At 45.8% G+C, this 16,916-nt stretch overlaps 1 protein-coding gene across 12 annotated transcripts in view; it reads right to left on the minus strand.

Annotated features, from left to right (window-relative positions):
* Positions 1 to 339: 339 nt before the first annotated feature.
* PTPRM (protein tyrosine phosphatase receptor type M) overlaps positions 340 to 16,916 on the minus strand; it is a 608,093-nt gene continuing 591,516 nt past the window's right edge. For all 12 annotated transcript variants that reach the window (XM_045574745.1, XM_036417770.2, XM_036417769.2 and 9 more), the window contains 3 exons: positions 15,591 to 15,754; positions 9,335 to 9,470; positions 340 to 1,086 (listed from right to left, as the gene is read on the minus strand). In XM_045574745.1, coding sequence (XP_045430701.1) covers positions 1,033 to 1,086; positions 9,335 to 9,470; positions 15,591 to 15,754 — 354 coding nt within the window. In that variant the 3' untranslated portion in view covers positions 340 to 1,032. The remainder of the gene's footprint in view (positions 1,087 to 9,334; positions 9,471 to 15,590; positions 15,755 to 16,916) is intronic.

Raw genomic sequence — 16,916 nt, forward strand, 5'->3', positions numbered from 1 at the left:
CTGCCTGCCCCCCAGGTGAGAATTCATGGCCCGGGCAGACTCTGGGGGTGTGTTTCCTCAGCGCCAGGAGAGGCTCCCCGGATGGGCCTAGGTTTCTTGCTGCCAAAAGTTCTGTCCCCAAAATTTTAACTCAACCTGCTCCAGGCAACAGTTTCTAAGTACAATCTCTCCGCCAGTGACCTGGAGGGACCGGAGCTGCTTCTGCCGGGCGCTGGGACGCTAGCAATACACCACGACTGGTCGCTGGTCTGTCTTTATTGAGCTGAGAATTCACACAAGGGAGCATCATACAGTCAGCCATTTCCTGGGCTTCATAAAAATGATTGTCACTCACTGCGCTTCACAAAAAATTCTTTTTAATGAATAAATAATTTGATGAAATCAAAAGTATTTACAATATAAACACGCGGAAAAGCTTTCGATCTGTGAATCTGATCGCTGAGCTTTGTACTTTTGAACTGAATTCCTCCCCAGCGTCTCCCTTAGAAACAATATAAATCTGATAGAAACAACAACTCATACATTATATGTTTGTTCATTATATGTTTATCTGTTAGTCTTGGAAAGCTACATTAAGCTTATATTATGCAACATATTAAAATACAAATATTAACTAAAAATAATATATTATCATAATGCCAGGTAGCATTCTCCACGGAACAAAAAAAATGTACACTCAGCTGTAACAATAACAAAGGTTCACGGGTCACAAAATAATACCCCAAAGGTACAAATTCCTTCATAAGAATATAATTGTGCTCTTCAAGGCGCCAGCTGTCTGTGCTGCTCTAACAGGCGGGCGCCCAGGGGTACAGCCTCAGACGACTGTAGCTGTGTGTGCTTTCCGCCCGGCAGCAGCATCGCTAGGACGTGGGCAGTGCAAGCGGTTTTATACATCCTCTGGCTCTTAAAAAGAGCCAAATGCTGCAAAGCAAAATAAGCACATCGCGAGTCCTGATCTCATCTTCACAAACGCCTGGGGAGCTCTCGGCTTTGTGGGATGACAGGTCGGTCTGCAGTGCTGAGATGCCGTCAGCCAGAATTCAAGTATTCCAGGGCCACCTCGTAGCAGAACTTGTACTGGTCCTGGAACAGGGGAGGGAAAACATGTCAGCTCTGCGGTACCTGAACGCCGCTTCTAGTTAAGCAATGATGCCAGATGAGGGGTTTAATTGGACGACGTCAAACTGAGAAGAAGGATCTGAATCAGCAATAAATGAGAAAGTCGTGGTTCTGAACCACAAATGTATCCACTGTTGGTAGATGTTCCCACGAGGCCTGATGAAAGGTATTTTGATATCCACACTCACTAGAATTCCTGGGAAGTTCTAGATAACTGGAGCACACATATACGTATATGTGTTTGTCCATACACGCATGTTTACCTGTGCATCAACATGCTGAGCACAAAGCAAGGGAAGACCACGAGGTAGAAGGGAAGATACTGAGTGCTGGAGGCAATGCTTCATGGCTTGCTTACAGAAGGCCCCAGTAAATAAACGTGGCTTCACTCCAGGCCCAACTTAACCTTTGCTGTTCGGTCAGCTGGATTCCCTCCATTTCATGAGGAGTTTTTAAGAACCTCTTAAGGACCAAGCACCTTGACCTGGGCTCTGACTTTGAGAAGTCCATGGTCCAGTGAGGAGGATGAGACAAGCGACCCATGACAACCCATGAGGCAGAGCTGAGCAGGGCCCGTGAATGGTCCTCCAATGTGGAGGAGAGACTGGAACCTCTTAGGGAAGATCTGGCGAGAGGCAGTAGGTAACAGGAGGGAGAGGGTGAGCTTGTAGAGCTGGGATAGGAGTTAATGTGCCTTGGTTTGCCCCAGACAGAACTGGCTTTTGCCTCTTGTCTGGGCATAAGCATTAGCAGCGTTCTCTTTTACTCTGAAAAGTGTCCCGGTGTGAGCGATTACATGACTATCCTAACTGGCATTAAGACAGGCATTCCATGTAGAGGCGACAGGATAAAGAAGGGCACCGGGAGGAAATGTTTGACACCCTCTGGGAACCACATGCCAGCTCTCCATCAGGCAGTGACTTCATTTCTATGAGCACTGCGTTCTCAGGTCATGGACCTGAGGTCCTGGCCCACGCACGTAGGGTCTCAGGTGGCGGGGAGGGCATCCAGCTCCTGTTTTGGTGCACATGGATGCTCGCTGGGTGAGGCCTCTGAACAGAGCAGAGGGACCCAGGGGTTGAGGATGCAGCGGCCCAGTGTCGGGGGGCAGAGGGGCTGGCAATTGTAAGGCTCTCTTCCCAGCCCAGGAAGAGGCAAACTTTTGTGAGTTCTGAGAGTCAACACCACTGTCTCATGGCTCAACACAATGGTCACAACCAAGGACATGGGTCTTTTATTTGCCAAATTCATTACAAATACATTTCTACCTTTTTAAAAAAAATATGTCTCTGATTAGTCACTGCAATGTCCTTTTCCTCCCCCATTATTTGTTCTCTAAAGGCCCCAACTAGTCCAACCTGTTTATTGGAAGACAAGAGCCAGCATACCAGTCTTTGGTGCAGAACCTGACATATAGTTGTGGGGCGGGGGGCACACTTTGGTCTTCTATGTAAATGATGACAAAGGGCTCAGCAGCACTTGATACAACTGAGCAAACAGGAAAGACTAGAGACCGGGGATTTCCAGGCACAGCCTCGGTCCTCAGAGAGCTTACAATCTAGAGATCATTTCCATACACTGACGGTGCCACAAGACAAACACCAGTGGCAGCAACACCTGCCAGGATGGCTCACAGAAGAAGAGAAAGACAGGAACACACATTGGGGAGGATGTAGGGAAGCGGGAGCCTTCACACTCTGCTGGTGGGCATGCAAACTGGCATAGTCACTTTGGAAAGCAGTCTGGCAGCTCCTCAAAAGGCCGTAGAATCACTCTATAGTCCCAAGGAATATGCCCAAGAGAACTGAAAATGGTGTCTAAACAAATCCACTGTGACTCACAACACAGTATTTTTAATTTCAGAATATTGAAAAGAAATCACTTGAATTTCAAAATTCTGATGTTGGCAGATCACTGAGCTGGCCTATTGGCTATAAAGTGCTCCAATGAGTTCTGTGTGTGTGTGTGTGTGTGTGTGTGTGTGTGTGTGTCACAGTGACACTCCCCTCCCCCCAATGAAATTCCCCAATGAAATTTTAAGAGATCCAATTCCTTATTGAATAAAACAGGATTTTGTACACACCTAATTGTGCAACTAACGCGAGTGCCTATTACGAACCCATTTCTTTTAACATGAAGACATTAACATTTCTTTCATTTCGTGGGAAAGGTGGCTGCTGGCCTCCAGGCACGCACTGGAAGGAAAGGCTCAGGCTCTGCTGCCAGGGGCTGCTGTGTAGGTCACGGAGGGGGTGCTCTGTAGGCATGACTCTAATTTTCAAAATGAATTCTCTCTCTCTCATCTTCTCCCTCCCAACCAAGCGGCTAACCCCCACCCACCGATCCTGTGATATCTGACATCTGAATCACAAAAAGAAGAGGAAGGAGGGCAATCATCCTACATTGTTGCGTCCCCTCCCCCGAGCACCTTGGGAAATGCCTGAAATCTTCCTCCCATGGAAACTGATTTCATTTGATCACCAGGTTCAGGCCTGTCTTCCAAGGTTTCTCTCAACTCCCTTGCTTTTGAACAGTATAATTAAACCACAGGAGTGAGCCCTGTGCTTCAGGGGAAAAATGTTTATGCCTTGGTCCCCTGCTCTCCCGACTGGGGCGGCTTTGGCTGGCTTCGGGCATGAAGAAGGGATGTGAGTGGGGGGTCTATCCTTGTGCAGGACGGTACCAGGGAGACCCGCTATTCCTCTCCAAGGCCCGACCCCACTGCCACTCCAGATCACATCTCTTGTTCCCGGGAAGAAAGTGACATCTGAAGAGGCACCTAAAAGTCAGGCTCTGTTTCAAAAGTCCCCACTCACTCTGAGGGCTCTGGGTCCGCCCTGCAGGGCCCGGGCTGTGCCTTTGTCACTCAGGCTGCTGTGTCTGAGGAACTGGGGGCCCTATGGGCAGCCTTCCACTTCAAACACCCCAGCCCCGCTTGCCTGGGGAAATTCAAAGAGAAGAGTCTGCTGGCTCATCTGCTGCAAAGCTCCCCTCTGGTGCTCCTGCTTTTTGAAACTGAGACAAGTTTCATAGCTTCAGTTGATCCTGTGCTGACAGATCCTTCCACATGGAAAGAATCCTGACCGATGCTCCTGCCAGGAGGTGACAAGGTTCCCAGATTGGGTTCATTGTTCCGCGGGTCAATGGGGCAACCAGTCAACGTGCCAAGGAGACCGCTGACTCACCCCTCATAAGACAGCTGCGTGTCTCTGACAATGAACGGGAAGGGTCCCTACTCTCATCTACATCTTTGAAAATGTATGGAGAACCTTCTGCATGCAGAGCCCCAAGCAGTCTGTGTGGGTTCCCTCGTCAGCCCTGTGGGCATGTAGCCACAGCCTTCTCCAGGTCCCAGAGGGCAGCCAGGGCTGCCAGGATGGATGGCTGTCTGGGTACAGGGCAGAAATACCCAGTCACTCAGCAAATATTTATCGGGTACCCCCTTGGAGCTAGGAGCCCTGCTGATGCTGAGGGGAGTTGACCAGCCCCTGCCTCAAGGAGATCAGAGTCTTGGGCAGAGAGGGGACACAGGGCATCAACAGAGATTCCCCCAAATGCTTCCTTAAGATGTGGGAAAACCGACCATGAGAGGACTTACGGAGAGGCTGCTCTCCAGGGCTGTGAGCCCCAGGCTGTGTGACAATGGCTGGGCAGGCCTGAGAGAGGTGGAATGCCACTCAGACTGGCAGCCACAGCCGGCTGGGGCACAACTCAGGGGCCTGAGTGCACATCTCTGATTCCCCACCTGAGTCCTATACCCTTCACTGCAACACACACACACACACACACACACACACACACACACACCCCTACACACTCCCACTCCCACATACACACACCTAGACCTCTACACACACCCATTCTCACATCCATACCTACACATACACATATGCACATATATCTATACATACTGCATACCTATATCCACATCCACACATCCACACATATACCTGTGTATACACACCCCCACATATATACCCATACATACCCCCCAGCTATTATCTATATACATACACCTACACATACACCTATGTACACCCCACATACCCACATCTATATACTCAAATGCACCTATACCTACACACACAGCCCCACACCTATATCCCTACACATGCACAGCCCCTCACATACCCATGCCTACACATTCACATCCACTCATACACTTACCTTCACACCTCCACACCCCACCTTTCAAATAGTCTGCTGATTTCACACAAGTTCACAGCATATCATATGTATGACTCTTAAGAGGAAAGAGGGCTGAACCTGGGTGGCCAGTTTTGCAATACAGGTGGGGGATACTGGCAGAGCTGGACCAAACAGGCGTTAGGGAGGTGGGCCTGGGCAGGCAGTCTGCTTGGCAGGAAAAGGAAGCCTGTCACTCAGCTGAACCCTACTTCTCGCCTGCAGCCCTTTAGAGTCCCCAGGCCCCATGCCAATGGGTCTGAGTCTCTGGGGTGGGCTTCGGGATTGGAATGTCTAAAGTTCCCATTAAAGAGATGGAACAGCGGTTGCCAATGGTGGCTGAGGGGAGAGGGGAATGGGATGCTGTTGGTCAAGGGTGTAAACTTCCAGTTATAAGAAGTTTGAGAATAGTTAGTAATACAATATTACATACGTGCAATTGCTGAGACTAGGTATTCTCGACACACACACACACACACACACACACACACACACACACAGTATTAACTATGTGTCAATCACCTTGATCTTGGTAACTTTGGCCAAAGTTCCCACCACATCCCAGGCGATAATATATATCTCTAGGCAAGATCAGTCCCTGGAGGCTGTTTTTTTTTTGTTTTTTTTTGTTTTTTTTTTTTTTCTAAAACAGAGCCCTAGAACTTCAAAAGCCAAAGTGAGGAGAACAAAGGTGAGAGGGGCGCTACACACTGAAGCACCCGTTTTCCCACAGCTATCAGGGCTTCAAAGGAGCTCAGTATTCAGGCTGTGGGGTCCTGCCTGCCCCTGGGACCCAGGCCTTTGCTTAGGACTGGAGGCTGGCGAAGCGGTAGATAATGTAGAAGCTGGGCTGAAGAGGGGGTGAGGGAAAAGTACCCTGCTCTTGCTGGGTAAAACACACCTCACTGTGTGTTATAAATTATTTTGCTTCCTTGCAATCCACTGGCTTTTCTCATGAGCCCCCAAAACTAAGAATTTGAAGAAATAAATCTTTTAGGGCTTCCTAGATCTCTCTTCAAAGTGCCATGCTTCAAAGCAGATGGATGGGTTTTCAAACTTGGAAGCAATTTGGAGAAACCAGGGCCTCAAAGGGAGGTAGAGACGGGACTCCCCTCTGCACGCTCCTCCACGCTGGCAGGGAGGGGGCGCTGGTTTTGAATGGAGGGGACCTCTGTGGATTCAGCCTCCGCATGTGATACATGAGCAGGTCTAGGGGGGCCCAGGCCAAGGCTCTCCTGACCCCATCCACCTGGCTCCCCCGTGCCAGCACAAGTGCACTCCAAAGCCTTCTGGCGCACACATCGCCGTTCCATGAAGATGCAGCTAAGAAGACTCCGCACTCTGTACGTTTCAATTGCGGGTACAATATCCAGTGCTTAGGAGAAACTCGGTCTCCGATGACCTTTTATGCCCAATAGAATTGTAGCCGATTTTATCACCCTGACCTGAATTAATCCCCTTAGCCAATATACACACAGGTACAAGGACCACTCTCACAGGAATTGTACTTAAAGGCAAAAACAAACAAATGACAAGGGCCCTTATTTAGTTCAGGAAGCTTTAAGCCCGCTGCCAAGAGCACTGTGACATTTTTTTGCCGGTCACCAGACATTACCTTGCGAATATTCACTGTGGACAAACTTATCAGACATTCTTCTCAGGAAATTGCAAAACTGTCCTATATTTCTCAGCCCTTGACTTTATCCTAAAGCTGGTCCCGACCCTCTGAGTTCTGGGCACGCAAGAATCCTGTTTTCTCTAGTCCAGTGGTCGGCAAACTCATTAGTTTAACAGAGCCAAATATCAACAAATGTACAACGATTGACATTTCTTTCAAGAGCCACATTTTTTAAACTTAAACGTCTTCTAACGCCACTTCTTCCAAATAGACGCGCCCAGGCCATGGTATTTTGTGGAAGAGCCACACTCAAGGGGCCAAAGAGCCACATGTGGCTTGTGAGCCGCAGTTTGCCGACCAGGGCTCTGCTCTGATCTTACATAATGACAGTAAGTAGTGAGTTGGGGTCGGAGGCTCCCTTATGGTCCAACCACCCAGGTCCCATTCATTTCGTGGAGAAGCAGCACCACTGATTTGGGAAAAGCCACGTTGCTTCTGCCCATAAAAATGTGTGAGTGATGGAAGCTGCAGCCAGAGCTTAGAGGAAAGGCCTGGAAGGATCTATCCTAATCCTCTGCTTAATGTAGGCTGCACAGAGAGGGAAATGACTTTTTTTTTTTTTTAAAGCAAGGTCAGCTTTGCCCAGGTACCAACCAAAGTTTGGAAGGTACACATCTGTCCGTGAATCAGGGAGATCAAATACAAAATGAAGGCACAGCAAGTTTTAATTGATGCCTTTGTTTTCAGCCTCTGTCAGCCTTCTTATCTGTCTTCAACTCAGGCCACTCCTGATACCCGACTGCCCTCTTGTCACTTGCTTCCCAGGAGACTGAGAATTCTGTGGTGGGAGACCCTACCCTTCCCTCTGGTTCCAGTGACCATGGCAAACTCCTCAGCCTCTCGGCCCCTCCCCAGGAGATCTGTGACCCGTGAAAGGCGTTAGGAGTGTCACCTACTAGCTTCTAGCCGCCACCTCCTGAGTCTCCCCCAACACTTCCCATAACTACCTCAGGCAGGCTGCTGGCTGCCCCATGCCCTGTGGACACCTGCACTATCAAGAACCACCATTCCCACCTCCGCAGTTTCCAAAACACTTTCACGTACATCATCACGTGGGATCTCTTCTATAAGGCAATACGTCCCTCGTTTACCCAACTCAGACCCAAGGGAGTGAAGTGCCTTCCTTGCCCAAGGAAACTTACATTGACAAGTTAGTCACTCTGTTGTTTCTCATCAGAGCATACACATTGTCAAGTTGTCTGAGGCCATAACTTGAATTAGTGGCAGAGCTGAGACTACAATTTGGGTTTTCATGGGCTTCCCCCAGGGCAGGAATGAGAGGGGAGCAGTGCGGGTGGCGACACACAGTCCTTTTTCCATAGAAGCCAATGTGATGCCTTCTGATGGCTGTCTGGGCCCGCACCTGGCCGAACAGGTGGCCTTGTACCAAAGCCCCTGCCCTGCACCATGCTTCTTGGAAGGAGAACAGCTCATCCAACATGGGACACACCGCTGGGGAGACCAGAGACTCTGGGGAGTGACTTGGATTCAGTGTCACAGGCCACTGTCATTACCCAGCCTCGTGTTCTGCTGTAATGACTGAGGACCACGGCTACTTCCGCAACCTTATCGTAAATCTCAGCTCTCTCTTCAGTCTCTTTGTGATATTTAGAATGTTAACCCCCCTGCTCCAGCGCTGTGGCCCTCTCTTCCTCTCTCTCCGCAGGCGGTCCTCCCCACCTCGGGATTAGTCCTTCTTTTCCTCCAGACCCTGCTTCTGCCCACAGAAGAGCACAAAGACCCAACCTGGAAGCTCCCTCCTCTAAGCTGGCTCGGCTGTTCTTGAGTCACAGTGGTTGGCATTTCAACAGCTCCACACAAAAGAGAGATTTCACGAAACACTCTGCGAAAATAATTGCACGGAGTCCTTTGTTTCTCAACTCCTCTCTAATCCCTTTTCGCAGCGATGGCCACCATAATTAAGTGCAATATTCCGGTGTCAAACTAAATTCACAGCTTTGATAAATATTAGGCGATTAAGCCATTTGTAAGATATGCAATTTGAAAAATCTGGCGTTTCACGTGCTATGATTATGTCTTCTGAAGACTAAGTGCTTAGCCACGCGGAAGCCTCTGCCAGGAGCGGGGATTAAATGAGGATGTTCACTTGTGAGTTTCAACTATTTCACCTCTCAGATGCGCTGAGAGGAAGTCTCTCTCTGTGGCAAAGCGAAGAGAGGGAGGAGAGGGAGAACAGCCTTTGCAAGTGGAGTGACCACATGATGTTTTTGAAAAAATGAGCCTATCCCATTGTGATCAGTTTCTCTGCAGACCTGAGCCTGGAGGCCTCCCACTCCCCACACCGCTAACCCGCCCGACGGCAGCGCCCCCTGCGGCGCGGAGGCCTACCAGCAGGTCCACCATGTTGGGCTTGTTGTTCCGCAGCGTCTTCACCGCATGGAACACGTCCACGGTGCGCTGGTGCCGCAGCATCTCGCACACGATGCTGATGGCACAGAAGGTCCCGCTGCGGCCGCCCCCGTTCCTGTGAAGACAGAAGCCAGAGAGTTAGACCTTTGTCTGCCTTACATCGCGCCCCTTAAACCCTGAGAACCCGTGGTGGTGCAGCTCCCGGCTGGGACCCTCCACCTGGGCCAACCTGCTAAGGAAAGGAGATGCAGCTTGTGCTGTGCTGGAGGCAGGAACTGGAACCCCTATTCTCCCAGCCTCACCGCAGCCCTAGATGACAGAACTTAATACAGCACCTTGTCAATTTCTACAGGGAGGGCCTACCTCGGAGATGTTTCAATGAGCACCTCGGTGCTTCAGTTAAAACTAGTGACAAGTGTGGGTTCTGCTCTAAGATGGACTTGGCCTTACAAATACCCATTAGCATTCCATTATTTACTTCTAAGACGTAAGGGCTCTTTTTAAGTAAAGCTTTTAATTTTGAACCAAGTTTAGACCTAGAACATTGCTGCAAAACGAGCACCGAGTGTCCCGCCCTCCCCTGCTGTGGACTTCTTACATAGCTACTCCCATCATCAAGCCAGGAGGTTAACGCTGTGGCAAAACTATTGCTACCCTGCGGACCTCAGTCATGGCACCGGCTTTTGGATGCATGTCCTTTTCCTGGTCCAGGATCCATCCCAGGATCCCACCTTGCATTTTATTGTCATGTCTCCTTACACTCCTCCCAACTGTGACTTCTCTTCCTTGTCTTTCTTGACCTTGGCAGCTTTGAAGAAGACTGGTCAATGATTTTTTTTTTTTTTTTTTTGAAACCAAAACAGAGAATGTAGATGTGGAAAGTAGCCATGATCCCTATCCATAATTGGAGAAATCATTATGAAATACAAACTGTAGGCTGACATTCATTTGGGTTTGCCTGATTTTTTTTTTTAATGATTGGAAATGGAGTTGCACATTTTGGCAAGAAAAGCCACAGAAGGGGCTGTTGCATCCTTCAAGGGAGTCATGTTGAACTCACAGCTGCTGCTGATACAGCTGATCACTTATTAAGGTGGTAGGTGTCTGGCAGATTTATTTTCACTGTGTAGGTGTTACCTTTCTCTTTGTAGTTAGTGAACGTAATGGGAAAGATACTCTGGGATTATGCAAATACGTTGTTTCGCCTCAAACTTGCACCTACTTATTTTAGCTTATATTGGCAGATCACATTGATGGATCCCGTCTGCAACAATGATTAGTGTGGTGCTTGCCTAATTGATTTTCTGCCTTCCTCTCTCCTTCAACATTCTTCTTCTCCCCTGTTTAAAATTGTTATTTAGCTTATTTTTTTTATCATTTGTCAATTTAGACCTATTAATTCTATTTTATGAGCTAAAATCCAGTAGTCTACATATTTTGTTGCTGAAATTGTTCTAGCTCAGTCCACTAGCCGCTCCATCAGATTGCTTTCGTGTTCTTTCAACAGCTGCTTCTTCTTCTTCTTCTTCTTCTTCTTCTTCTTTTTTTTTACAGAGAGGAAGAGAGAGGGATAGAGAGTTAGAAACATCGATGAGAGAGAATAATCGATCAGCTGCCTCTCGCACACTCCCTACTAGGGATGTGCCCGCAACCAAGGTACATGCCCTTGACCGGAATCGAACCTGGGACCTTTCAGTCCGCAGACCCGACGCTCTATCCACTGAGCCAAACCAGTTTCGGCTTGACAGCTTCTGTCATTTTTTTTTTTTTTTTTGAGTATGTCCTTACTTTCTGTAACCATAGATGTTCCAGACTCATTCTATATGGTCCCTATACCAGCTCTAGAATCAACCAATCTAGGGATCTTTAAAAAAATAAACACAGGATCATTATTGCAGCTAACATTAATACACATTTCTCTTTTAATGTAATCAAGTTTCTAGTCACTGTTTAAATTTCTCAGGAAATTTAAATAGTGACTAGAAATAGTAGTTGTCTATTTCAAATCTACATCCAAGCAAAGTCCATGCATTGCATTTAGTTGAAATGTCTTGCAAATTTATTTTAATCTATAGTTTTCTTTTCATTCTCTCTTTTTTTTCTTGGTAATTTATTTCTTGAGGACAAAGGGCCATTTTTCCGTAGAGAGCTCATATTCTGGGTTGTTCTCATTCATTGTGTCTCTGAATATAATTTAACATGTTACTCTCTAATCCTGTATTTTCTATAAATTTGGAGTTAGCTCCAGAGTTTCATAAAAATTTTAATTTTTTTGGATAAGGATGCCTTATAAGTATACTGTCATTAGGAAGTAGGCACAGATATAAAATTGTTCCTTGATTTGTGATTTTAAGATTTATCATTGTGTTCAAATGTCAGTTTGATCAGTCCATTACTAAGTTTCAAAGCAGTTTTTAAAATAAAGTATAACATACCTTAAATTAAGTCCATGAATGCTAAGTATATATATGTTAATTTTTATAAATGCATATGACATGTAAACACCATTTAGATAAAAATATAGACTATTATCAGCTCCCAAGACCCCCTCTTACTCCTTCCTGTCAATACCATCAATACTCCAAAGATAATCTCTGTTCTCACTTTTATCATAAAAAATTTATTTTGGCCTTGGACTGTGTGGCTGTTGGTTGAGCATCGTCTTGTGCACTAAAAGGTCACCAGTTTGATTCCCAGTCGATTCCACTTAATATTATCTATGAGAGAATCATCCATATTGTATCAGTCATTTACTTTTTTTTTATGTTGCTAAAAATAATTACATGGATTGGATATACTACTGTATAGTTTATTTCTCTAACAGCTGATGAATGTTTGGCTGTTTCTAGTTTCCGGTACTATGAGTAAATCTGCTGTAAACATGCCTCATGGTTGCATACATGACTCACTTCTGTAGTCATATGCCTAGGAGAAGAACTCAGAGAATGTATGTGCATTTAGCTTTAGTTAACAGCTCCAAAACAGCTATAGCATATTTATCTCCTACCAACAGTGTATGGGAGTTCCAGTTACTCTACAGCTACACCAACACTTGGTATTTTAATTTATGTGTTTGTCTTTTAAATTCTAGACATTCTGTTGAGTATGCACTGCCATCCGACTCTGATTTTAATGTGTATTTTTCCGACAACAAATGGCACTTAAGACCTGTTCTATGCGTATCAGCCTCTTGGACATTCTTTTCTTTTGATTTCTTTTTTAAATCAAGTTTTTGTCAAGGGTTGTCTAGCCTTTTCCTATTGACTTGCAGTAGTTCTTCGTCATTCTGGCTATGAGTCCTTTGTCCGATGGATGTATCACAAAACTCTTTACCAGCTCCGTGTCTTGCTTTTGCACTCTGACTGGTGTTGTAGGTGAACTTAAGTACTTAACTTCAATGAAATCCAACTCATCAATGTTTCCTTCATGGCTAGTGCTCTTTGTCTTGTGTAACACATCTTTGGTAACCTCATGGTTATAAAGATTTACTCCTGGAAATGTCACTTTTCTTCTTCTTCACATTTTGGTCTACAATCCATCTGGGTGTGATTTTTGTATATAGTGCGAGGAGAGACACCAGGTATGTAGGCAGTCTTTTCCCACTCCCATGAAGTAGGTATGCTGTGGGATCTTTGTTGTACATCAGGTGACCCTGAGGTGTGGCTCAGTTCATGGGTTTTCTCTTCTGTGCCATTAGTCTATTTTCTGCCTTTGCACTGACACCACACTGCTTTTCCTCCATTAGCTTTTCACCCAGTGCTCTCAGCAGCTGTCAGAGACATTGTCTACATCCATCATTTTCATCAAGGATTGCAAAATGGTGATATCTTACATTTCTTTTGGTTTTATTAGCCGGGAGATATGTATAAAGAAAAGAATCCCCTATTTGCTTATCGTGAGTATATGTGGCTTAAAGAACCATCCTTGGGCAGGGATGCTCTGCCCACAGCCATTAGGTGGTGCTACATTATGCTAAAACAATGTCCTTACCTCAGAAGAATAGCAGGGAGCTGTTTGGATCAAAGCATTCTTTGCTGGCTTATACCGGAGGATACCAATTTAACCTAAAAGTCTCACAACTAAAAGTCTTAGATTTATAATAGATTTAAAAGTCTAAACAACAATAAACATTCTCACCAGGCCTGGGTCTCTTGGCCACCCCAATGTTAAGAGAGCAAGAGGCAGCCCCATGAGAACCACAAGGACTTTGTAATGGAGAATGCCCCCCTACCCCCCAAAAAAGCAAGGTTTTTTTTCACCAGAAGAAGGGGAAGAACAGCGGATGCCGGATGCCCATCACTGTCTACTACAGTTAGGTAACAGCCCTCTGTTTTAGATGTCACGTGGAAAGGTGACATAACTGCTTAGTTCTAGGGCCACAGCTGTGTCCCAGAAGGTCATAGTTGGTGGTTGTCTCTGAGGTACAGTGATGTAAGGGAACCTTCTATCTTCCCCTCAGGCTTGTCTAGTGCCTCAACTTCCCCCACTGTGACTTAGACCTTTGTATAATATTACGGCACTTGCCCTTGTAAGGAAGCTACTCATCAAATTTGGTACCATGCATTATGCTCCTAGTTCTAAATGCTGGCAGATGCTAGATGCAGAAATGGATATCTGCAAACTACTTTTAGGTTTTTTTTTTTTTAACTTAATAGATATAATACAAACTCTAACTAAAATGTTAATTTTCCTTGCCAGGATTGTATCAACCCACACTGGTGACCCTCTGATCTTATTCTGATCAGAGGTTATATCTGGCCTTGAAAGATATAAAAATGGGTCTGTGAGTTGTTCATCATTCCTTTTGGCATTTTCTAGGTAGAGATGTTTTTAATGAACTGGGTCCATGAAAAGGAAGGAGAAAGTAGTAAAAGGTGGTAGCTTATGAACAGCTTTTCCGGGGACAAAGGATTAGGGTTAAGTGTGAGTAGGTTCATACGGTTCTTTCCAAGGGAATACCATTTTCTTACAGGCTGACAGGCCACATTTTGACTTGAGAGGCAAGGCAGAGTTCTAAGCGGTCACAAGAAGTCCTAGGGCCCTGAGTGGGAGTGGCATGGCATGAGATATGGGCAAAAGGTGGAGAGTAACCGAGGTCCTTAGCCAAGCTTTTAATTAGGGTTCGTGGGCCCAGAGTAAAACTTTATTTTCCCTTCAATTTGAGAGAGATCTCATTGTATACTTCTAATGACATTCCACTGGATGAGACATAAGCTTAACACTTTAAGTTTCCACAAATTCTCTAAACATTTTCCCTAATTGCCATGACTTTCTAATTGCCTGCTCCATTAAGCCAATTCCAGCTGGCTGATTAGCTACATATCATCACCAATGAGAAAGTGCAGGTGAAAGTGCTTCGAAAAGCACAGAAGTCTCTTTTCAGCAGCTCTTCATCTTGGCCGAATGTTAAAATTACCTAGGAGTTTAAAAACACACCCATGTGTGGGCCCCGCCCAAAGCGATTTTGATTGAATTTGGCTTGGGTGTGGCCAGGGCACAGACATTTCCCAAATGACTGTCAATGAGCAGCTAAGGTGGGAGTCACTGCTCTGTGGCAAAGGTCCTCCCATTTCAGCTCCTGCTAAAACTGGTGGCCTGGAGACCACACTCTGGAGACAATGGCTCTCACCAAATCTTCCCAATGTATATATTCCCAGGCCAAAACCAAAATAAAACAACAAAAAACTCTCTTAAAACCACAAAGAAAACCCCCACACAGTTCCTTTGGAGCTTCTGACATGATTTCCAATAGCATCACCCGCTATACTAGTGTGATGGCAAGCTAGCCCTGATTTGTAGTATTGGCTGATTTCTGTGATGTAGATTCTTTCACTTGGATGGTTTATCAAGTAATCAACAGTTTAGAAAGTTCAACCAGCTCAAAAAGTCCCCCAGATGTTAACAACTGGTTCTCAAGAGCTGGTAGGAGCCTACTGGGCTAACCTACGTGTTTTTTGTTTTTGTTTTTGCTTGTTTGTTTTTGCGGGGGGGAGGGGTTCCCAATCACAAGGCCGGGGCTTGTTTTTATAGCAGTCACAGTCTGTGCAAATGCAGAATCAAAACATGCATATCTTGTTTTCTGCAAAGCAAACCAAACCTTCATCAAGTAGATCATCTCCTTTCACTCACATCTACTTATTTCTTCCCCAACTGTAGTGAAACAAGAGAGAGTGAAATGGCAGGTAACGGAAGGTGGTTGGTCATTCCCAGACGCAGAGCGCTATCTCACACTTACAAGCAGTGCACAACCGTGCGGCCTTCCCCGCCATTGTATTCCTCCTGCCACTTGTCCACCTGGCGAATGAGCTTCAAGAAGGAGCGCTTGGACACCGGCGTGTCTCTGTACATCGGCCAGCCCAGGAACTGGAATTGCTGCACCATCCGATATCCATCTTGGGGCTGGAGAATCAGGCAATAAGCAGGGAGTGAAAAAGAAAACAGGCATTATTTACTTTATTGAATTCCAGTGGGCAGGTTCCACCTACTTGGTCTTCTCATCAAAGGAGGGCAATATTAAAGGAGAGGCTGGCCTATAAATAACAGAGGAAGCTTCTACTGGCCTGAGAGTTATGAGTTTTAATATTGAGGTGTTATAAAAAACCAGGTGTTTGAAATGACAGACTAGGCAAATAAAAGTGAAGCCAAAGGCTTGCAATTTTGCAAAAACCAAGTGAAAAATAACACACAACACGAACACTGACCACATTGTGTAGTAAATGGTAAAACGGCTCTACTTTAATTACAGGTAAATTAAAGGTAGAGGATAGGTTACAATCAGGAGATGCATGTGAGCTGAGGGTGTTATAGATTGCACTGTGTTTCCTGTGAATATGATATGGTTTTGCTTATTGGTGTGACTCTTGCTGAGATACCAGTAGTTAATTAATCTTTACTCATAGTTCAATACAATTGCACTATTCAAGAAAATGTTAGAAAAGGCAACCGTTTTAATCCGCCATGGCTACACCATTGGCGTTACATGTTCCGTGGCCCCCAGCAGTCTTGGACACAGGTGGTCACGCTTTTCTTGTTGACAAACTTTCTTCGTCTGGCTGTCCCTTGTCCCTGACTGCTCTCTCTCCCCTCTGTAGTGGCTTCCCCTTCTGATGGACCACGGCTCAGTCTATGGGTCCCTTTTGCTTTTGTCTCTCATTTGATGATTTCATGGCTTTAAATATTCCAATAAGCCATCAATTCGTATCTTTAGATCAGACCTCTGTCCTCATAGATCCAAATGCCAACTCAATATTTCCACATAGGTGTCTAATGGTCATCTCAAACCTAGTATGCTTCAAATTGAACTCCTGACTCTCTCTCCATGTATGACTCTCTTCTCTCCTGAAATTGTCCTGTTTACACCCACCATCTTCCCTAAATTGGTTCATGTCAATTCTATCACTCTAGTTCTCAGAACCAAAATCTGGAGAGTCACCCTCAGCTCCCTAGGAGCCAAACTGCCAGCAAATCCTATCGGTTCTGCTGTCAGAATATACCAGAGTCTCTCTATTTCTTACTACCTCCAACTGCTACCACTCTGTCCTGCCATTGTCATTTCTCACCT

Source organism: Pipistrellus kuhlii, unplaced genomic scaffold (genome assembly GCF_014108245.1).
Source record: "Pipistrellus kuhlii isolate mPipKuh1 unplaced genomic scaffold, mPipKuh1.p scaffold_m20_p_6, whole genome shotgun sequence".
Taxonomy (NCBI): Eukaryota; Metazoa; Chordata; class Mammalia; order Chiroptera; family Vespertilionidae; genus Pipistrellus; species Pipistrellus kuhlii.